Below are 18,476 nucleotides of genomic sequence, written 5' to 3' on the forward strand. Positions count from 1 at the left end.
TTACTTTTTTAGGGTGGGTATACATGATTTACCAATGTCAGTAGCTTTCTTCACATCAGTAGAAGTAGATCAAGTATTAAGAAAAGAAGCTAATCTATGTTGTACCACACCTTCAAATCCCCATGGCTTGGAAAAGGGTTATGGAATACCAGATGGAGAATCGCTAACTATTTTTGATGTTCTTGAAAAGTGTAAATAAAAATAATAATACCATTATCTTTGTTTCTTTTTATATGTATATTATCATATTTATAGGCTGAAAAATAAACTTCCGTGACTGTGAAATGCTAATAAAAAAATTGTCAATGTTGATATTACATGTCAAAAATGACAATGACATTTATTAACTATAAAGTTAGGTTTTATAGTTTACGAGACCCGTTTATAATTTATATTTCTACGTTGATTATATTATTTATATATTAAAAAATTGTGTTAAATATGTCGAAAGTAACGAAAAGGAAGCATGTAATGAATGAAGCTTTGTGGGACGATTATGAGTTGCCGAAAGCAAATCAAAGTATTGTCAAAGTTTTGAAAAGTAGAGGAAACAATCTTCATGAGGTATATTACAAACAAACCTTATCACTTTTATTTAATTTCATTATGTATTGATTCTTTTTAATTTGATTCAATCCCATTTACTACAGGTCACTACTCCTTCCGGTGAAGAATTTTTAGTATCAATGCCTACTAAGTTTCGAAAAAATATATGGGTGAAACGTGGAAGCTACATCCTAGTCGAACCAATAACAGAGGGAGACAAAGTAAAAGCGGAAATAGTAAAAATTATGAAGAAGGACTCTATAAAATATTACAAAGAAAACAATTTGTGGCCTAAAGCATTTGATGACAATAGAAAACAAGATGAGGCACTTAGTGAGGATGATTTGTTTGTAAACACAAATAGGGTTCAGATGACTCAGTATTGCAGTGAAACAGACTCTAGTGACTCTAGTGACTCTGGTGATGATAGTGATAGCTATAGTGAGATAGAAAATAGTAGCAAATAAATAAATATACACTACTCTGTCAGTTTCTTTTAATTACCTTTTTAATGCTGTGTTTGGACTCTGTATAGCTGTATAGTGACAATGGATTTTATTTTATTTAACATAATTATAAGAATAATAAAATAGGAATTTATTTGTTCTTTTTGATCAATTTTTTTTAAATATTTTATAGTTACAATTAATAAGACCTTAAGCATTTAATGAATTAGGTAACTTTTAAAAAAAAACAAGCAGTATGGGTAGCTTATGTTTATTTTACTTACATATTTAAAAAAAAACAAATTACATTTTTAAATATTTTATTAATTCAAGAGATAATTTTTCTAAAGCCTAGGATTTAAATATAAGCATAATTTAAGAAGTGGAATATATTGTACAGGTACGTTAACTCAACCGATTTCAGGTTGGCCCATCCCTCTGTCTTAGTAATGAGCTTAGCTTGGCCATCCTTTATGAATTCCAAAGTCAATTGCTTTAGAATTTTAGCTGAGTGCAAATCTACCAGCTGTAAAGTTTCAATAGCATTCTCTACTGTTAATTTTTTATGTAATGCTTCCTCACACAAGCATTTTAATCTATTTAGTTCATAGAAATCAGCAGCTGCCAGCAATTTTTCAGGTATATGTTCAACTCTTGGAGCCTTATCACTGTATATAAATGTCAAAACTTCCGTAAGTACTTCAGCCTCTAGTGGAGATTCTACAATATTTGTGTGGCACTCTGTAATGTTATGTTCAAAGTGAGCCTTCAAAACCACACTCCTACTAGCGAGTACTGCCTTGTGGACTTTGTATTCATTCCCCTCTGCAGATTTCATTGTGATATCAGAGAACAAACCATTATTTAACAGATTCTCAAAGTCATTACTCAGTTGAGCTTCAGGAACATTAGAATGGTCTACTTTAATATCATTTGTCACAATAAATTGAAATTTCAATCTGAGGCTACCGTCACTTAAAAGAAATATGTCACGACCATCAAAACCCGCAATATCTCTTTTGAATAAAGTAGCTAGCTAAATATTGCCATTTGTTAGCCTGAACTGTGCGATACTCCTTTATAACTATTGAACGCTTTTCAAATCTTTTTAAGCAAATAGTTAGTATTCATTTCAAAAAAACTGGGTTAGGCGATAAGTAACAGATTTCAATTATATCATTGTCTCGTCCTAAAAATTGCATCTTCAAGCGAAATCGTGAATACATAGAATCTGCGCATGGATCTTTTGGTTTCTCGGTTCGAAACTCTCTCGACGTTTTATTTTCAAGTAAATTGACAAAATTTGGTACAGTCCATTTGATTGTATTAATATTCGTATAATTTAAATTTGACATATTGCTTCTTATTACTTGGATTTTGTTTAATAAATCTAGTTTAGTTGCGCTTTAATTATTTTTAATAATTTAATAAAGCTTTTCGCTGCAAACATGTAACGAACAATAGTCCAATAACATGAAAAGAGAAAAATAGCAAACTGTAAAAATTAATAATGATAAATCAATACTGTGTTTACAAAGCTATTTGTCCTATACCTACTTGGTGCAATATTTGTAAGTATATGGACTGAAGAAACGTAACTACAGCCCTTTGTTTTTCATTATTTTTATAAGTTTTTTATTGATATATGTCTTATAAAGTTAGTTATTCTGAGCCTTTTCACTTTCACTATGTAGGGCTTGTGTAATGAAAGAGTAAAGATAAACAAACTTTCGTTTTACATATTCTAAGATAATAATTCTAAGATAAGCCGATTTTTTATTCATAACCAGTTTTTCCTATACTTTCCTTACTTCACATACGTTGTTAGTAGCCTATGTCGTAAAAGCTGCGCGATTTTCCTGTCAATAATTCTGAGCAACCTTTGTATATAAGTTCCTGTTCTAGTAATTGGCTTGTCTTTGATGAAAATTACACCCGAGGCAGAAAACCACACCAAGTCACATTATCATTATTTGGATAAATTAAAGTATCGCTTTAGTATATATTATAAACAAAACGACGAGACGAAATGAAACGAGTTGACGAGCCGGTTGGCGTGGTTGGTAGATATTTGCCTTTCACAGGCAGACATTTGTGTGCATGAACATGTCTGTTTGTCCTAAGTCTTGGTGTAATTATATATATAAGTATGTATTTACAAAAGAAAAGTAGTATATGTAGTATATCAGTTGTTTGTTTTCCAAAGCACAAGCTCTGTACAAGGTTAATTTGGGATCAGATGGCCGTGTGTGAAAAATGTCCCAGGATATTATTATTATATTATTATTATTATAAAACAAAATTAATTTTATTACATTTATTGGAAAAATATAAGAACTATTGACTTAATGCTTTTATTAAAGTCTGGTTTATAAATTATTATTATAAAATTGATATTAGTGATATTTTATATTATGTAATTTTATGTATATTCGATTGGAACGGACGCGGCATTAATGTAAATGGCCAACACATTACACATCTGCGATTTGCCGACGACATTTTCATCATGGCGGAGACTCTGTAGAATTTTGGAAGAGATGCTAAACAGTCTGAGCGATTCTTCAAGACAAGTAGGTCTCGGGATGAACATAGAAAAGACCAAAATTATGGCAAACCGACATGTATCCCCGAGACCAGTGATCGTAAATGGCTCTCCACTTGAAGTTGTGCAGGAATATATCTACCTGGGCCAAACTATACAACTTTGAGAAGGAGGCTAAAAGAAGAATACGTTTGGGCCGGGCGGCATTCGGGAGGTTACGTCATATTTTTGAATCGTCGATTCCACAGTCGCTTAAGACCAGGGTCTTCAATCAGTGCGTCCTACCTGTAATGACTTACGGTGCCGAAACGTGGACACTTACCGTAGGACTGGTCCACAAATTTTGGGTCGCTCAGTGAGCAATGGAACGCGCGATGCTTGGGGTTTCTCTGGTAGATAGAATCCGAAAAAAAAGGACATTCGCCAGAGAACTAAAGGCACCGACATCGCGCGTAGAATTAGCTCGCTGAAGTGGAAGTGGGCTGGTCATGTGTTAGAGTGGAGACCACGCTTAGGCAAACGTAACGTAGGACGCCCTGTGACAAGATGGGCCGATGATTTAAAAAAGGTGGCAGGTTCGGGATGGATGCGGACTGCCCAAGATCGGGATGATTGGCGTTCTATGGGGGAGGCTTTCGTCCAGCAGTGGACGGCAAAAGGCTGAAAAAAAATTTATATATGTATGCTTAATTCTATACAATGGGTAAAAAAGTTAAAAAGTTTAAATTATCTGTGCTGAATGCTCAACAAACTAAATACAGGAAGAGACGAATTATCACACACTATAAAATATTTTGATCCAGACATAATTTCTATCACGGAAACATGGCTATCTGAGAATGTCAAGCTAAAAAATTACAATATCCCAGGCTATAATTTTTTTCATGAACCACGATCAGGTTCGCAATCTAGAGGAGGAGGAGTAGGCGCATATATACGTTCAAATTTGAGAGTAAAAGTATTGCCAGTAGATTCTTCGGCACTTGAGCAACAGTGGTTTGAAATTAAGATTATAAGATGCATAATTGCTGTAGGAGTCATCTACCGACCTCCCAAATTTAGTTTTAGCACATTTTTATCTGCGCTAGATGACAATCTATCATTTTTAACACCAAAATATGGATACGTATTTGTAACTGGTGACATAAAAATTGATTTAAATTCGCATGGATATACTTTATGATATGAATAAACTTTTACTGCACTGAATGTAGCGTTTGTGTTGGCAGCATATGTACAAGGTAGGCATGGGCGATACAAATCGTATATAGATACAATATCTATGTATCGGTACAAAATCTAATATCTAGATCCACTGATATCGTTTCTGTATAATCTGTATACGGTATTGTTATGGTACTAAATCTAATATCTAGATATCGAAGCGCACGCACAGTATTTATAATATTCGGATATCCACCGATATCGGTCTTGTATACTCTGCATACGGTATATCCGATATCGAATATCGTTGTAAATTTGTAAATATCAATTGTCAAACGAGTAGGCGCGAACGCGAGTAGGAATGTTAGTGAAATATCTATATATCGAACTTATTATTTAGAAATATCTATATTTAGTACTATTTATTATTATTATGTTATTTATGTTTATTATAATTATGTAATACTAGCTGGTGCCCGCGACTTCGTCTACGCAGGATTAGTATTTGGAGTAGCTTATATTAGCGTGGCGTAGAAAAGAATTAACATTATGACATAAATATTTTTTGAGTCGCATTTGAAAAATATAACTGCTTGACAATATTTTAACAAAAGAAAATTGGCAATATAATAAATATACGGTAATTAGGCACTGCAGAACCCTGATCATAGGCCTATAGTTATCTAGCTACTGCAGTATGCTCTTATAAACTATATTTAACGATTTTTTTCCTTCAGCATAAACATGCAGATTTTTTGCTTTGGAAACACGTGAGCAAGCCACATAGAGCTGACCGTGAGAAAAACATGGCGTGCCTAAATGTATGCCTGCTACCTTTAAGGTTTGCTTCTGCGATTTGTTGATCGTCATTGAAAATGCGACTTTTAACGGGAACTGTAGGCGTTTAAAATTGAATGGCAAGTTATTGGGTATGATTGGGATGCGCGGTATAAGAACATTGTCTCCCTTGGCTTCTCCAGTTAAAATTGTGGCCTTCACAATGTGCCTTCCTAGTTCGGTAACTCGCATTGATATACATCACGTTATTTACAATATTATAAATCAACCAAAAAAGGACCAATTACTAACCTACCTACAACCTCTGTAATTTACAAAAAAAAGAAGGAATTCGGTATAATGAACAGGTAAGTAACCTATATCTATTAATTTAAATAAAAATGAAGTATCTTATTTAAGTGTAACTCCTAACCAAAAAAAAACTGCCAATACCTAATCTTGGGCCTATATTACTTGAAGTACAATCCGTTTTTAAAAAATCGCTATAACCATGAAAATTCGCAAAACGGAGACAACAGTCAACGATGTCTGCCCTCACGCTTCTGCCCGCGTTCGGGTCGCGCACTCAGCGATGAGCGCCTTCTTCCCCCACACAAGTGCGTCGCACCGCCCGCCACCGCCGCCGGAGGCGAACCGCGCCGTACCGCTCGCTACACCGCACCCGTAGTATCGCGCATTTAAACTAAATGATGTCTATCATACATTACATAATTATGTGTAACTAACGTTTATGGCAGCGCACGCCAGAATAGCTCGCAGAAAGGTAGGTTTTTTCCTAGTTACTTGACATTTAATGTCATATTTTGGACAGCTCACACAATATCTTTCTATCTATCTATCTATATATCTTCACTCTGATGTATAAGCTATATTATTGGAAAGTTTAATTGAAATCCATTCAGTAGTTTTTGCGTGAAAGAGTAACAAACATCCATCCACACATACAAACTTTCACGTTTATAATAGTAGTAGGATTTTTGAACGACATATCGATAGTTTATATTGAAGTATAAATATTAAAGTTTTTTATATTTTTTAAATAAGTTTTTATTAGAATTAATCTTTTAGTGTCTAATAATCGCAGTAGTCGACCCGCCGAACACATATTACAACAAGTATTTTTAAAATCTCACTGAAAAATATTGGTACACATAATTGTCTTATTTACATTAAAAAGTATAAATTTGGAAATTATAGTACAATAATTGCGTCATAGCTATTTTTGAGTATATTTGTAATATGGTTTTTTATTATGTGACGTCTGGTAACACTATCACCTAGCTCAATAACAAATAGTTATTTATAAATACGACTCACGTTTAGGTTATCTGTCGATATTTTTTAAAATATCGGATATTCGATATCATTTTTTTCTAAATTTTAGGTGTTTTTCGTAACTCATGTATTTTTTCTTGTTTAGGTAGATGTATATAATAATTTATGATGTGTGTAAAATAATGTACATATTGTATTGAACATTTCAAGGAAATGAGGTATTTAGGGCAAGTGTTAATATTCATTAAATGTAATTTTAAAGAATGATTTTTAGTCAGATTAATGTTTGTGTTAAATACAATGATTGTCTCGTCCCAATACGAGCGTAATTTTCGATAAATTCAACTGCAGGCAAAAAAGGCAAGGCAAGACAAGGGCTCTTCAGGCATTTTACAGATATTTTTAAAAGTTAAATTAGATCAAAAGAGATACGAGTCATTACTCTTTCGACAACAGTTAAAAGAGATGTATGAACTTTTAAATACGCTGGCATAACTCATTTTGTATTCTATATAGGTATTAAATAAATAAATAGAAAAACATCGCTATTACGCAGTCAGTCATAAGCCTGAAAAAGTATGAAGGAAAGTTCATTTCACCGATTTTCAAATTCGGAACTGCAACATATCTATTAATAAACAAATATTTACTTATTTAACCATGTTATTATCAATAACAAAAATAAACCAATACATAATATATGCGATAAACACAAATATTTATTAATACTAATCTGATATCATCTGGTACTGATTCGATTTCCGAGTACCATAGACTCGATACAATATCTAGATATTAAAATATATACATACGATATCCGATATTCAAAACCGATATCTAGATACGATACGAAATCGCTTCAAAGCGATATTACCCATGCCTAGTACAAGGCGTAGACTGAAAAGCAGCCTAGCTGAGACTACGACCTTTTCACCAAATTATGATATTGTTAACTCTTTTTTTATGGTTTTGTACCTTAATTTTTTGTCTTTGTTTCTTTTTGGTGAATAAAGTTATTTATTATTATTATTATTATTATTATTATACGCCTGACCGTATTTCGCGCTGCCTCCCGCCCAAAGCGTATTACTTTTGAAAAACCAATCTGACAGCTTGACGTATGACGTTCGGAAAGTTTGACTTTTCTGCTTATAATATATATATAAGTGAATAACCAACTTATATATATATAATAACATAATTTATATACATTAAAGCCTTAAGTAAATACAAATAAAAATTAAAAATAGTGTACAAGTCGTGACCGCGTGGAATGATGACAAGAATGCTAGAAGTAATTCCCCTCTGAATCGCAATTCCGATTCTCGAGCGAAAAAAGAAACCAGCCCTCTATATACATATATATACTTAGCGATATTTGCGTCCTTATTAAATAGTTAGTTGTTAGGTGCTGTCGTTCGGTCGCATGATGTCGTACTGGCGCAACAACAGGGAGCGCGTGATGGATGGGGCAGCAAGTGGTGTGGCTGCCGGATCACTTGCTGCCCGACCCTCTGCGGAACACCTTGCGACGTTACGGAGCCATCATTATAATGATCGCGTTACAAATACCATACTTAACTAATACCAAGTATGAAATTATTTAGTTAAAAAAATATGTTTAATTCTTTGAAAAAAAAAAAACATTGTCTATGAGAAAATCATATATGAAAGGGCTTAAAGGATAGTGTTAGGACCAGAAGCGAACGGACCTAATACGATAGGCTTTAATGTGGTTTCTTTATCTGCTCATAAAATAATTTGTTCAGGGCCTCCGAGCCGACTTGGATGACGGCCAGCAACGCCAGCGGCGAGCGTATCGGTTCCGAGCTGCGGGCGCTCGTGCAAGCACCGCCCGGGTACAAGTTCGTGGGCGCAGATGTCGACTCGCAGGTACGGGTACTCTCGCTCCAGCGAATTTATCTTGATGGTCGGTCTTAAAAAAATAATTTTAATTTGAGCAATAAATTATTTAAAAACTAAACTAAAGTCATAAAATCTACTCTACTACCTCTAATTTTAACATGGAATAATAATTCAAACCGGTATACCAATACCGAGTACTGCTGTTTTGCGGTAGAATATCTGATGAGTGGGTGGTACATACCCAGACGAGCTCGCACAAAGCCCTACCACCGGTATAAATGTGTAACAATATAATAATTTTCTTTGAATTGGCACTGAATAAGATCTAAAATCGTGGCGTGACTTTCCCCCGGCAGGAGCTGTGGATCGCGGCGCTGCTGGGCGACAGCGCGTCCGGCGTGTGCGGCGGCAGCGCGTTCGGCTGGGCCGTGCTCGCGGGCGACAAGCGCCGCGCCACCGACCTGCACGCGCTCACCGCGCGCGCCGCCGCCGTGCGCCGCGACCACGCCAAGGTCATCAACTACGCGCGCATCTACGGTCAGCGTTGCCCACCTCTGGCGCCATCTTGAACCGCTCTCCGCTCTTCCCTGACCGTTGAATTGAAATAAATGGAAAATACGGCAAGCGGCATTAAACTTGAAATCAACCAGATTAAATTTAAAAAGAGATTCCTCTAAAAAATGTTCACCCTGAAAAACACCTAACAAATGTTGCCCCTGAGAATACCCCACGGCTCCCGCCGGCCGCGCTCGCCCGCCGCGTCACTGACGACCTCGCCTGTTGCAGGCGCCGGACAAAATTTCGCCGAGCGCTTGCTGAAGCAGTTCAACCCGACGATGACGATATCCCAGGCGAAGAGTAAGGCGGCCAAAATGTTTTCCACCACGAAGGGGAGGCGAGTTTATCGACTCAAGGAAAAGTTTTCGGAAGGTTTTATCGATGAGGAGCTGGGAGATCGGGTACGATGATTTTGTGGCCCTTATCCCAATAAGGCTAGCGCCATAGACGGTAACATGACCGACACTTGTTACACATAGTTAGATAATTAATAATACCTGCCTACTAAAAACACTACAACGAATTTAAAAGTTCATTAATATATATTTAACAAATAAAAAAATATACTATAATAATAATAATTTTTAATTTTTAGCCATTAGAAATGTCGGCAAACCAAGCGATGCGTCTCGCTAAGCTCAGCGGCAAAAAGGTTGACGAAATGTTTGAGCACCCCGTGTGGGTCGGCGGCACTGAATCGCAAATGTTCAATAAACTAGAGGAAATTGCAGGTAAGGACTATAATATGTGACTTGAAATTTAGCGCGGGAGTGAAATAAAGAATAATAAAATTTTAATTTTTGCACCGATATTTTATATATTTTTAATTTTAGAAAAGTATTATAAAAATATTTGATCGATATTAAAGGGTTTATTGGGGTTCGTTATATGTCTTGAGGTAATCTAAATTCAAATTAATTAAATAACGGTTTATAATTTGAAATATTTCTAATTGAATAGACTCTGAAGCTCCAGCAACGGCGTTTCTAGAAGGCAGGTTGTCTAGATCGCTGGAACAAGCTGGTGGACGCTGGGGAGGCACTCGTCTCAACTGGGCCGTGCAGAGTGCTGCCGCTGATTTCTTGCACCTCATGCTAGTCAGCATGGCACACCTCGCTCCAAGAGCCAGGTATTTATTAATCTACCTAATGTTATAAATGTTTATGACTTATGTAATCTGATGATAAAAGCTTTAGCGGTAGTGAGTATCTACAATGGACCATCGAGAGCGCTCTACTAGCGCTGTGGGGCTGTACTAGCCTTTATTGCAAACACGAAGCCAAGTTCATGTATGTTTCCTGTTTCGCGCTGGGTAATTATGTAAAAGTTCAAGAAGAATTGTTGATTTGGCGTTACCTATCGCGATTAGCCTGAATTAAGTATTAAATAAATTAATACCCTTTACTTTTTTAGGGTGGGTATACATGATTTACCAATGTCAGTAGCTTTCTTCACATCAGTAGAAGTAGATCAAGTATTAAGAAAAGAAGCTAATCTATGTTGTACCACACCTTCAAATCCCCATGGCTTGGAAAAGGGTTATGGAATACCAGATGGAGAATCGCTAACTATTTTTGATGTTCTTGAAAAGTATAAATAAAATTAATAATACCATTATCTTTGTTTCTTTTTAAATGTATTTTATCATATTTATAGGCTGAAAAATAAACTTCCATGACTGTGAAATGCTAATAAAAAAATTGTCAATGTTGATATTTCATGTCAAAAATGACAATGACATTTATTAACTATAAAGTTAGGTTTTATAGTTTACGAGACCCGTTTATAATTTATATTTCTACGTTGATTATATTATTTATATATTAAAAAATTGTGTTAAATATGTCGAAAGTAACGAAAAGGAAGCATGTAATGAATGAAGCTTTGTGGGACGATTATGAGTTGCCGAAAGCAAATCAAAGTATTGTCAAAGTTTTGAAAAGTAGAGGAAACAATCTTCATGAGGTATATTACAAACAAACCTTATCACTTTTATTTAATTTCATTATGTATTGATTCTTTTTAATTTGATTCAATTCCATTTACTACAGGTCACTACTCCTGCCAGTGAAGAATATTTAGTATCAATGCCTACTAAGTTTCGAAAAAATATATGGGTGAAACGTGGAAGCTACATCCTAGTCGAACCAATAACAGAGGGAGACAAAGTAAAAGCGGAAATAGTAAAAATTATGAAGAAGGACTCTATAAAATATTACAAAGAAAACAATTTGTGGCCTAAAGCATTTGATGACAATAGAAAACAAGATGAGGCACTTAGTGAGGATGATTTGTTTGTAAACACAAATAGGGTTCAGATGACTCAGTATTGCAGTGAAACAGACTCTAGTGACTCTAGTGACTCTAGTGATGATAGTGATAGCAATAGTGAGATAGAAAATAGTAGCAAATAAATAAATATACACTACTCTGTCAGTTTCTTTTAATTACCTTTTTAATGCTGTGTTTGGACTCTGTATAGCTGTATAGTGACAATGGATTTTATTTTATTTAACATCATTATAAGAATAATAAAATAGGAATTTATTTGTTCTTTTTGATCAATTTTTTTTAAATATTTTATAGTTACAATTAATAAGACCTTAAGCATTTAATGAATTAGGTAACTTTTAAAAAAAAAACAAGCAGTATGGGTAGCTTATGTTTATTTTACTTACATATTTAAAAAAAAAAAATTACATTTTTAAATATTTTATTAATTCAAGAGATAATTTTTCTAAAGCCTAGGATTTAAATATAAGCATAATTTAAGAAGTGGAATATATTGTACAGGTACGATTACTTACTAATTATTATGTAATAAGTCAAAATTATTTAATATCGGCTTCTACATCATCCATCATAATATAATCAGAAATAGTTTTTATTAACTCAACCGATTTCAGGTTGGCCCATCCCTCTGTCTTAGTAATGAGCTTAGCTTGGCCATCCTTTATGAATTCCAAAGTCAATTGTTTTAGAATTTTAGCTGAGTGCAAATCTGCCAGCTGTAAAGTTTCAATAGCATTCTCTACTGTTAATTTTTTATGTAATGCTTCCTCACACAAGCTTTTTAAGAGCAAGTTTAGTTGATAGAAATCACCAGCTGCCAGCTATTTTTCAGGTATATGTTCAACTCTTGGAGCCTTATCACTGTATATAAATGTCAAAACTTCCGTAAGTACTTCAGCCTCTAGTGGAGATTCTACAATATTTGTGTGGCACTCTGTAGTGTTGTGTTCAAAGTGAGCCTTCCAAAACCACACTCCTACTAGCGAGTACTGCCTTGTGGACTTTGTATTCATTCCCCTCTGCAGATTTCATTGTGATATCAGAGAACAAACCATTATTTAACAGATTCTTAAAGTCATTACTCAGTTGAGCTTCAGGAACATTAGAATGGTCTACTTTAATATCATTTGTCACAATAAATTGAAAATTCAATCTGAGGCTACCGTCACTTAAAAGAAATATGTCACGACCATCAAAAGGCGCAATATCTCTTTTGAATAATGTAGCTAGCTAAATATTGCCATTTGTTAGCCTGAACTGTGCGATACTCCTTTATAACTATTGAACGCTTTTCAAATCTTTTTAAGCAAATAGTTAGTATTGATTTCAAAAAACTGGGTTAGGCGATAAGTAACAGATTTCAATTATATCATTGTCTCGTCCTAAAAATTGCATTTTCAAGTGAAATCGTGAATACATAGAATCTGCGCATGGATCTTTTGGTTTCTCGGTTCGAAACTCTCTCGCCGTTTTATTTTCAAGTAAATTGTCAAAATTTGGTACAGTCCATATGATTGTATTAATCTTCGTTTGCCCTTCATTGCGAGTCGTATAATTTAAATTTGACATATTGCTTCTTATTACTTCCGTAACAGCCTGTGAATGTCCCACTGCTGGGCTAAAGGCCTCCTCTCCTCTTTTTGAGGAGAAGGTTTGGAGCTTATTCCACCACGCTGCTCCAATGCGGGTTGGTAGAATTCACATGTGGCAGAACTTCAGTGAAATTAGACACATGCAGGTTTCCTCACGATGTTTTCCTTCACCGTAAAGCACGAGATGAATTATAATCACAAATTAAGCACATGAAAATTCAGTGGTGCTTGCCCGGGTTTGAACCCACGATCATCGCTTAAGATTCACGCGTTCTTACCACAGGGCCATCTCGGCTTTTTTTCTTATTACTTGGATTTTGTTTAATAAATCTAGTTTAGTTGCGCTTTAATTATTTTTAATAATTTAATAAAGCTTTTCGCCGCAAACATGTAACGAACAATAGTCCAATAACATGAAAAGAGAAAAATAGCAAACTGTACAAATTAATAATGATAAATCAATACTGTGTTTACAAAGCTATTTGTCCTATACCTACTTGGTGCAATATTTGTAAGTATATGGACTGAAGAAACGTAACTACAGCCCTTTGTTTTTCATTATTTTTATAAGTTTTTTATTGATATATGTCTTATAAAGTTAGTTATTCTGAGCCTTTTCACTTTCACTATGTAGGGCTTGTGTAAAGAAAGAGTAAAGTTAAACAAACTTTCGTTTTACATATTCTAAGATAAAGATTTGCTAATAACTCTGCTATGTTATCTACTACAAACAGTTCTTGTTAATTTTTTTATTCATAACCAGTTTTTCCTACACTTTCCTTACTTCACATACGTTGTTAGTAGCCTATGTCGTAAAAGCTGCGCGATTTTCCTGTCAATAATTCTGAGCAACTTTGTATATAAGTTCCTGTTCTAGTAATTGGTTTGTCTTTGATGAAAATTACACCCGAGGCAGAAAACCACACCAAGTCACATTATCATTATTTGAATAAATTAAAGTATCGCTTTAGTATATATTATAAACAAAACGACGAGACGAAACGAAACGAGTTGACGAGCCGGTAGGCGTGGTTGGTAGATATTTGCCTTTCACACGCAGACATTTGTGTGCATGAACATATCTGTTTGTCCTAAGTCTGGGTGAAATTATATATATAAGTATATATTTACAAAAGAAAGGTAGTATATGTAGTATATCAGTTGTCTGTTTTCCATAGCACAAGCTCTGTACCAGCTTAATTTGGGATCAGATGGCCGTGTGTGAAAAATGTCCCAGGATATTATTATTATATTATTATTATTATAAAACAAAATTAATTTTATTACATTTATTGGAAAAATATAAGAACTATTGACTTAATACTTTTATTAATCATTCAACATTGTGTTATCGACGTAAGCGCACGGAACTATATAGCTCCGTAAAAAAAAATTGTTTTAAAAATATAAGAACTGTGTTTTGAAATCATAAAACGTAGATATGTGTAAATAACAAAGACAGTGTGTGATCTATATAAAAACATTATTGTTTGAATAAGTTTAATACGCAAAAGGGTGAAACGATAATTATATAATATGGGTACTTTTACTGAGGGCAGTGACTTATTTTACGAGCAAAATAAGTTAAGAAAGTAGTGTATTAATAAAAATAAATGCTTTATAAAACGATTTTAAGAAACACCTAAAGTTCTAGTAATTTATTTTAAAACAAAGAAATACTTTAAAAAATATACAGTGAAGTGAGTAGATACAAAGAGAATAACTTTTTTTGTAGCGGGTGTTTAATAAAATATCCAGGCGCAGATTATAATATTGTACATACAGTTCGCAATTTTTACTTGAACAATAACCATATCGTTGGCCCAACGGTGTGAACCATACTTCCACGCACAAGCGATACGGGTTCAAACCCAAGTTGTTGGTGACCTATTTCAATTTATTTATTTTTCTGTTAAGAAGTTGCTGTTATAGTCGTTACTAAGTAAGAATGATTCCACAGAAAAAAATAATAACAACAAGAAATAATACTTCTCCAGAATCTTACAATGTGACAAATCGGCAAAAAAGCAAACAGTCTGAAAAGTGGTCGCCTGCATCAGAACAACTTACTAAACAAGACGTTGAACAAATCATTCGTAATGAGTTTCAGGCCTTTAAAAATTTACTATTGGATGATATCACTAACATGTTAAACAAAATGATTCAAGAAAATCTTAAACCTATAAAAGAGCAAATATCTACTATTGAAAACTCGATGACTTTTTTGAGCGAAGAATACGAATCTACTAAAAAAATAATTGCAAGTTATGACGATAAAATTGCGGAAATGGAAAGAGAGAAAAATGCACTAAAAATGTAACATCTGATTTGCAACAACGAATACATACTATGGAGCAGTATAATCGATCAAATAACATTGAAATACAAATGATTCCTGAGCATAAAAATGAAAATTTAATTAGTGCAGTAATGCAACTGAGTAAAGCAATATCATGTGATCTAAAGGAGTCTGATATACATCACTGTACTAGAGTTGCAAAATTGAACAACAGCGACAAAAGACCCAGATCTGTGATTGTAAAGCTATCCACACCACGAATGAGAGACACGATGCTAGCATGTGTCATTAATTACAATAAATCGCATCCTGACGATAAACTTAACACAAGTCACATAGGTATTGCAGCAGATAAGCAGCCAATATATGTTATGGAACACTTGACACCGGCTATTAAGTCTTTACATGCAGCAGCTCGAATAAAATCTAAAGAAAAAAAATACAGATTTGTGTGGGTTAGACAGGGCAAGGTATTTATGAGAAAGACAGAACATTCAGAATGTATTTATGTAAAAAATCATACTGTTTTGAATAATATCCAGTAAATTGCTTTGCTCTCTAAACTCATAGATCATTTTAGTGTTTCATGTTATAAAATTCAACGGTCTTAATATATACTACCAGAACGTCCGAGGTCTCCGTACTAAAACTCATGACTTCATCTGCAATTTATCGTGTACAAATTATGATGTTATTATATTAACAGAAACGTGGCTTAATAATAAAATAGAGAACCATGAAGTATTCGACAACCGTTATACAGTATACAGAAGAGATCGTGATAGTTTACCTTTACATTGTAAAAAAGATGGTGGTGGAGTTTTAGTGGCGGTCTCAAATAAACTGAAATCAATGCGACTCAGTTTTTGTGAAAGTCAGTGTGAAGATCTTTGGATAAATATTGAACGAGAAAATTGTCACGATGAGTGTAACTCAATTGCATTATGTGCAGTTTATTTGCCTCCTCCCGTCAGCCGTAATATGCTATCTAATTTTATCAATAATTTTAATAGTAGAATTGCAGAGAATAGACAAAATGTTATGCTCGTGGGTGATTTTAATTTAAGTAATATCAATTGGTTCGCTACTGATGATAATGTTATTTCTAATAGTTCCTTAGGAAATTTGCTAGTTGATTTTGCATCTCTCAATAATTTAGTTCAACATAATAACATTAGTAATAACAATAATAAAATATTAGACTTAATATTCAGTAATCATAATAACATAAAAATTAGTAAGTCTATTTTGCCAATAGTGCCTCTAGATCACCACCATCCTCCCTTAGATATATTAGTTTCTTATTCATCAAGAACTTCTTTAAAAAGTAATGTTATTGGTGATAAGAAGAACTATTTTAAAGCTGACTACGTAAGTATAATTTCAGAATTAAATAATATCAATTGGTTAAGCGAATTTTGTAATTGTAAGTCAATAAACCTAATGATCGATAAATTTTATAAAATTTTGAACAAATTGATCGAAAAATATGTACCAAAAAAGAAACAAAAAGGTAAACAATATCCTCCATGGTTCACTAAGGAAATGATAAATTTATATAGAGAGAAACAAGTTTTTTTTAAATAAATACAAAATATATAAAAACCCACTTGATGAAATTTCATTACGTCTTTTGAGCAAACGTTGTGCAGATTTATCGAAAATTTGCTACAATAATTACATTAAAATTGTTGAAGAAAATATTAGTAGAAATCCTAAATATTTTTGGTCATACCTTAAGGGCAAACAAGATAATAGTACCGCACTCCCAGGCATAATGACTTACAAACAAAAAGTAATGAAATCGGGATCAGAAATTTGTAACGAATTTGCCTTGTATTTTGCTTCTGTTTACACACAATCTCAAAGTTCATATACATTACCATCTTATAGTAATCAATGTAAACATGACTTTGGAGCGTTCACTAATTTTGTAATATCGCGAAGACAGATTTATCAATACTTAAAAAGACTTGATACAACTAAAGGGACAGGTTATGATAATATCCCTCCTATATTTATTTCTAAATGTGCATGGGTACTAAGTTTCCCTTTATATTTATTATACAACGAATCACTTCGCTCAGGTGTTTTTCCCGATAAGTGGAAAATAGCTAGGATCGTACCAGTATATAAGTCCAAGGGTAGTGAGTGCATTGAGAATTATAGACCGATTTCCATACTTTCCACTTTTGCCAAAGTATTTGAAGCAATAGTTTACCCATATCTAGAATGTCATGTAAAGCAAATGAATAATAATAACCAGCATGGCTTTATAAAGGGTCGATCTACAACATCAAATCTTGTTTCGTATAGTGAATTCATTGTGCCAGCTATTGATAACCACAAGCAAGTTGACGCAATTTATACCGATTTAACCAAGGCTTTCGACAAAGTTTCGCACGATATTTTACTCTTAAAACTAAGCAAGTACGGATTCAATGGTAATATGCTTGAGTGGTTCAAATCATATTTATACAATAGACAACAATTTGTTGTCTTAAAAGGTTTTAGCTCGAGTCTATATAAAGCCTGCTCCGGGGTTCCTCAAGGGTCACACTTAGGACCTTGGCTCTTTAATATCTTCATTAATGATATTTGCGATACGGTACATTATAGTAGAGTATTTTTATTTGCGGACGATTTAAAATTAACAAAAGTAATAAACAACTTAGCTGACTCAGAGCTCTTGCAGGTGGATATTAATGCTATATATAATTGGTGTAAAAATAATAAAATGGAATTAAACGTCAGTAAATGCAAGCATATAAAATTTACGCGAAAGCTCAATATAATCAAAACAATATATAGCATTGATAACATCAAGTTGGAGGAAGTTTTTGAAATAAGTGATTTGGGTGTCATTTTTGATGACAAGCTTACTTTTGTCCCGCACTTCAATAAAATAATTACGAAAAGTTCCAAAACGTTAGGATTTTTAATTAGAAATGGTAAACACTTCACGAATAACACGAAAAAAATAATCTATAACGCTTACGTGCGTAGTGTACTGGAGTACGGTAGTGTTGTGTGGAATCCTTGTTACAATGTACATCGTCTGCGTATAGAGAGAATACAGAAGCGATTTGTATATC

At 33.8% G+C, this 18,476-nt stretch overlaps 3 protein-coding genes and 1 pseudogene across 4 annotated transcripts in view; 3 read left to right on the top strand and 1 right to left on the bottom strand.

Annotated features, from left to right (window-relative positions):
- Positions 1 to 18,476, top strand: part of LOC126776687 (DNA polymerase subunit gamma-1, mitochondrial-like) — a 78,575-nt gene that overhangs the window by 35,437 nt on the left and 24,662 nt on the right. The gene's annotated exons all lie outside the window — the stretch shown is intronic.
- LOC126776924 (probable RNA-binding protein EIF1AD) overlaps positions 1 to 18,476 on the top strand; it is a 58,619-nt gene that overhangs the window by 10,154 nt on the left and 29,989 nt on the right. The window lies entirely within an intron of this gene.
- Positions 315 to 11,626, top strand: LOC126776918 (probable RNA-binding protein EIF1AD). 2 transcript variants are annotated; one of them, XM_050499783.1, is made up of 3 exons: positions 315 to 367; positions 10,968 to 11,163; positions 11,250 to 11,626. In XM_050499783.1, the coding sequence occupies exons 2-3, from the start codon at positions 11,041 to 11,043 to the stop codon at positions 11,610 to 11,612; spliced, it is 486 nt and encodes a 161-aa protein (XP_050355740.1). In that variant the 5' UTR covers positions 315 to 367; positions 10,968 to 11,040; the 3' UTR covers positions 11,613 to 11,626. The 2 variants fall into 2 exon arrangements, with proteins under 2 accessions (XP_050355740.1, XP_050355741.1); XM_050499784.1 differs by lacking the exon at positions 10,968 to 11,163 and having other exon boundaries at positions 366 to 564.
- Positions 12,030 to 13,059, bottom strand: LOC126776858 (speckle-type POZ protein-like; annotated as a pseudogene).

Source organism: Nymphalis io, chromosome 21, assembly GCF_905147045.1.
Source record: "Nymphalis io chromosome 21, ilAglIoxx1.1, whole genome shotgun sequence".
Taxonomy (NCBI): domain Eukaryota; kingdom Metazoa; phylum Arthropoda; class Insecta; order Lepidoptera; family Nymphalidae; genus Nymphalis; species Nymphalis io.